Consider the following 5296-nt stretch of genomic DNA (forward strand, 5'->3'; position numbering starts at 1 on the left):
AATGTATAGTTGTTCCTAGTGTTTTTATACTATTTGTGCAAATTCCCTAACAGTTCTTACTTTTTAGTGATAGCACTAGAAATTTCTACTCATCTATGGAGTTGTAATACTAATAACAAATCTACTGTACAATGTCAATGCACAACATAGATGATATGATCAACATCTCTCCTGCCAAACTTGAGTATTATCCCCACAGAAGGCACAATTTTCATATCAAATCAGAAACTTTATTTTATTTGACTTAGCTGATTCAAAAACTCAGATATTTGATGAAAGTGACTTTGTTGTGTATCGTCCTATATCAGATCAGATTTAAGTTCCTCTTGGATGCATTATTGGGCTTTTTCCCTTCTCAAACAACTCTCACAACGCTTCTCATAATACAATAGTATACTTCCTTGTTATGGGGGTTTAATTTTTTAATTTTTATTGGTTTTCAAGATCACCCTCCTCAAATAATTTATGGCACATAACGAAAGACATCGGCAACAAGTTGATTGCTAAAATTCACTCTTTCTGTTTCGACTAGAGCACTTGGTACATTTCACATCTTTAAAACTATGAACAATAGTATGAACACTACGATACTATGAACAATTTTCATTTAGGCATTCGTACGAAGTAAGAACATGCCCATTAGTAATGTATATAGCACAATGAACGTCAAGTTGGAAGAAATACTTTTTACATTTCTAAGAGAACTTTACATTGATACATTTGATTTTCAGTTTCTAGTTGTCACAAAAATTCAAAAAATTTCCCAGCATTCCTCTACAATGGAAGAAATAAGAATCCAAATATATCTCCGTCGCTATCAGCTGTGGAAGGTAGTTAAGATAAAAGCTTCAAGCATAAGTCAGCTTGATATTTATTATAGAGGAGGAGCTCTATAATATGCTGGAATGGTTGCAGGGAAGAACACCTGTCTAACTCCTTCAGCCTCTATGATGGGAAAAATGATACCCGATGCACCCTGAAAACACAAAGTTGCTCATGAAAACTCTATATATAATTCAATCAAGAAATAAAAATTGATCTTTCAGTTAATGCATCTTCAGTATCAATGCTCAAAAATGAACTGTAGTCTATATGGATCATAACAGAGGTAAAATTAAGGCATAGTACGTAAGAGAACACAGCATGTTCTGTATTTCATAAACCATAAGGAAGAGCACAGCTACCTACCAAAATCAATCTGGCTCCAATATACAGGCGTTTAGGTGAAGGAAAAGGTAGCAATAGACGACCAACACCATATAAAGCCACAAAAAAGAAATGGAGAACTAAGCTTAGCGGGCGAGGGTTTAGACCAGAGAGCAGAGCCACAGGTCCAGTCGAACAAACACCTCCAAGGCTCAGATAGTCAAAACATGCTTGGCGCATTTCCTTACTTGCTTGATCAGAGGATGCACAGAACACTTTGTATAGGGCTCCTGCCAAAGTATTTATTGTGGATGCCACTGGCTGCGAAAAAGCAAAACATAATAATTAGATACCATGTTAGGTGTGGGGGGTTGTTCGAGTAATAAAGGGTCAGGTCATAAGTGCCCCCCACCTTATAATTCTAGGTTCGAATCCCCTTTCCCTAACCCTACTAACTACTAACTCTCCTTGTCAGGTCAAAAAAAAATTACTTACCATGTTGATAAAGGGTGAAAAAAAATAGTCTCTGATACACAATGTTTTTTCATTTCAATAATTTTTTTGGGCAGTTAAAGAAATAAATGAGAAATAAAATTGGCACTCTAGGAAAAGCCTCAGTTACTCCAGTTCTTAATATATATGGGAACAAGAAATGGAGATCAGAATCTATTGGAGCATTAATATCAACCCTCCACCCAAAACCACTTGAAAAAATCGAATCTAGAAGTTTTATAATGTCTATATATTATGACTATTGCATTCTCCTTCACTTAATTAGTTTTGCTTTGGAACTTTTAGTGTTTTCATGTTAGAATAACACCACCAGAATATGAACTTAGCTTACCTTGCGCAAGGTGTAAAATGATTCAAGATATGTGCACAGAGAATCTGCATCACTCAGGTCATGTAGCGGCTTAAGAAGATTTCGCAATACAACAATATCAGAAAGTGCGACAGTCATTCCTCCACCAGTTAAAGGATGACGCATGTTGAAAGCATCACCCATTAAAAGGGCTCCAGGGGTAGGAAGGGGAGCAGCCGGCATACTTCTATTCGGCATTGTTTTAATATTTCCTTTTTCAATTGCAGCTATAAAAGCATCATGCACCTCAGGTGGTATCTGATACAAGCGCCATATTCAATTAATCCAAGGTAAAAGATAAAAATGAGATGGGGAAATGAAATTTTAAGTAAATAATAACCACAATAATAGGGCATATATGATATTTCAAAAACCTAAAAATTGTGTAGTAAGAAACTATATATAGGTACCTGGGGAGCCACTATGGTTTTCAAATAGGTGGCCATTTCACCATTGCCAATAGAAGGTAGCTTTTGACCAGGTACATCAACCAAACAGCGAATCTCAGTAGTACTGATTTGATAAAATAAGATGGGTGACGGATCTGCTAAAATAACGTGCCCATGTTTTGGAAATGGAAGTTGGCAGTTCTCAAGGATCAAAGCAACAAAGCAAGATGGCACATCAACCTGTGGAACTCAAAAAATAGGGAAGTTTATTTCATGGGTCTGGAGCAAAAAATATGTGAATAAAATTGAGAGAATATAAATAATGGCCAGAAATATTTTAGTGACAAAGGAAGAAAGTTTGAACAACAGACAAAGAATTCAGAGTTGTACGTACCTTAGGGTTGCAAAGAGAGCGTCGCAAATTTGAAAAGCAGCCATCGCAAACAATCGTAAGGGGAGCATACGCTCTAACCTCCTGACCAGTCTTAGTTTTGTACCGTATCCCCTTAACAGCTCCGTTTTCTTCAAGCAGGGATGTCACTGTTCCTTGCTCAAGACGTACGCTAAATAGAAAATTCTATGTCAAAAAGGGAAAATGGAACCAAAAACAAGTAACATCATAAAATTATAATTAGGGGAAACTCACTGAGAAAAGAAATGTCCAAAGGAAAAGAAAAAAATTACACCTACTTGGGAAGTGTAGCAGCTTTTTCCCTCATTCTCTGTATGAAGCGCCCGTTGTGGAAGCTTCTCCCAGCCACATCAGAATGAAATTTGTCGAGGGGATATGACAGTTTAGTACTTCTGCCATCTTTAAAAAGAGCATATCCAAATACTGGCTGGGCATCAATTTCCTCCACACAATCTGTAGTTGAAGTGGATGCTTGTGTTTTAGATATATTTCACAGCCAAATCAATAATGTCTCTAGATAAAGAAGAGCAGGCAAGGCAGGACCAATTGCCAATTAAGTTTAATAGGAGCTAGCTAGGCTGTAATGAACTCTTAAATGCATGAATACCTTCAAGGCCCAATTCAATGAGCTTCAAGTATCCACCTGGTTGTAGCAGTTCACCAACAATTCTGTCAGGCTCTGTCAAATCTCTCTCAATGACATGAACTTGTCGTCCGTCCTGAGTGCAACAAGTAGCAAAAAAAAAAATTTACAAGAATGTAGTAGTAAATTGAATTGAAGGGCTTTTACATATATAGAAAACTACCACATAAACCAGTCTATGTCATCTCCAAAAATTGTTCTATATATACAAGTTTTATACTAAATAAGAAAATTTACTCCATCCAAGTATTTTCCGAGCAAACAAACAGTTGGAAAAGGCAGACATTAATCTCACCTTTCCGAGGGTGTGAGCGAGTGCGGCACCGGCAACCCCAGCTCCGACAATGATGACGTCAGATTTGTCCGGGCAGAATTCTCTACTGTTGTCCCGGATCTCAAACGCAGTACTACTAGTAGCTTTCTTTTGGCGGTTTCTCTTGCTCCGGTCGCGCAAAATATGGAGAAGAACAAAGCCTAACAGAGAGACAAAGAAAGTCAACCCCAGAATCATCATCGTTTTCTCTCTCTACCCCTCTGAAATTGCAATTGCAAATGTACGTGGGTATCTCTGGTGGTGTTGGGAAAGTGTGAAGGAAGAGGATGAGAGAGCACAGTTGGAGTGCAAGGTCCATTTATAGGCCAAAACAAAGAGAGGGTGGTGTTGTGTTGTGTTGTGTTGTGGTCTGGTCAGAGTTAGAGCTAGAGGTGATTGGGAAACTGGGAACAGAAACAATATTGCAGTCGGACCGTGAACTAGAGTCTAGAGAGAGAGAGAGAGAGAACCGGGTCGGGTGGTGATGGAAGGAATGGACCCCTGAATCAGCATTCTCTATTGCCTTTGACTTTGATTTTGACTTTGACTATCTCGGTCCTTGTCCTTTGGGGTTATTAATATCAGATTCTATTTGTTGTCTATTTCGTCGACTCCAATTTTAACTTTATCATTCATTATTTACTGGAGTATCAACTATAAGTGTTAATAAAAAATAGCTAAATTTATCAACAACATCAAATTGCTGTTTACTCAAACTATAATTTGATGAGAATTTTTTTTATCCAAGGCCAATATAGGCATTCTTGCAATTTATTTTTTTCTCTTTATATCTTATAATTATTAATTTATTTTAGTTATGTAATTATGAACAATAATACCATTTTACTCATTTATTAAATATTATATTGCTAATATTTCTTCCTTTTTATCCTGATTTGGTCCAATAATCTAATTAATTATTTATGATTTAATTATTCATCTTGATTTGTTATTTAATCAAGTATTTAATTCCGTGGGAAATATTCAATATTTATTACTTACTAGTATTGTAATATGCCAACAACATTTACTTTTACATTGTGTCCAAATTAGTAATAAATAACTAACAGGTATGCAGCGTAGCGATACAAGGTGTTCGACCCTGTGAGTCTCAATTAGGAAAAAATAATAATAATAATAAATACCACAATTGTATGTAAATTATGTGCATCACTTAAATCAAAACCTCAAGTAAAGAATATTAGCAACTCCTACTCAATAGCTTATTAAATTAGACTTTAAACCTAGTTGTCTTAACCTTTATTGTGTAGAAATGACGATCCTTCTCACTTCCTAGGACCTTAGCAAAAGACAAATAATACAGATTTGAAAATCAAATATGGAAATATACTTCCTTATTTGTAACCTGTACGTTTGTTTTGTTATCTATAATTTTGGGATTTGTGAGCTGTCTATTTATGTCAAGATTTATTGTATTAAACATCTTTATATAAAGATTGAATCAGCGGTTTTCTAGACAAGAAAGGGAAAACCAGTTAAATAATTTTTCATTCCCAACCATATTTATTTT

The 5296-nt window shown here is 35.9% G+C and overlaps 1 protein-coding gene across 1 annotated transcript; it reads right to left on the reverse strand.

Moving 5' to 3' along the window:
• Positions 1 to 1155: 1155 nt before the first annotated feature.
• LOC132280863 (squalene monooxygenase SE1-like) lies at positions 1156 to 3966 on the reverse strand. Its single transcript, XM_059782622.1, has 7 exons — positions 3748 to 3966; positions 3417 to 3528; positions 3088 to 3262; positions 2792 to 2960; positions 2419 to 2637; positions 1991 to 2266; positions 1156 to 1467 (listed from the first exon to the last, which is right to left on the reverse strand). The coding sequence occupies exons 1-7, from the start codon at positions 3964 to 3966 to the stop codon at positions 1156 to 1158; spliced, it is 1482 nt and encodes a 493-aa protein (XP_059638605.1).
• Positions 3967 to 5296: the final 1330 nt, after the last annotated feature.

This window comes from Cornus florida, unplaced genomic scaffold (assembly GCF_030987335.1).
Source record: "Cornus florida cultivar Cherokee Brave unplaced genomic scaffold, ASM3098733v1 CherokeeBrave_3.0.0_Hap2_Chr11, whole genome shotgun sequence".
NCBI classification, from domain to species: domain Eukaryota; kingdom Viridiplantae; phylum Streptophyta; class Magnoliopsida; order Cornales; family Cornaceae; genus Cornus; species Cornus florida.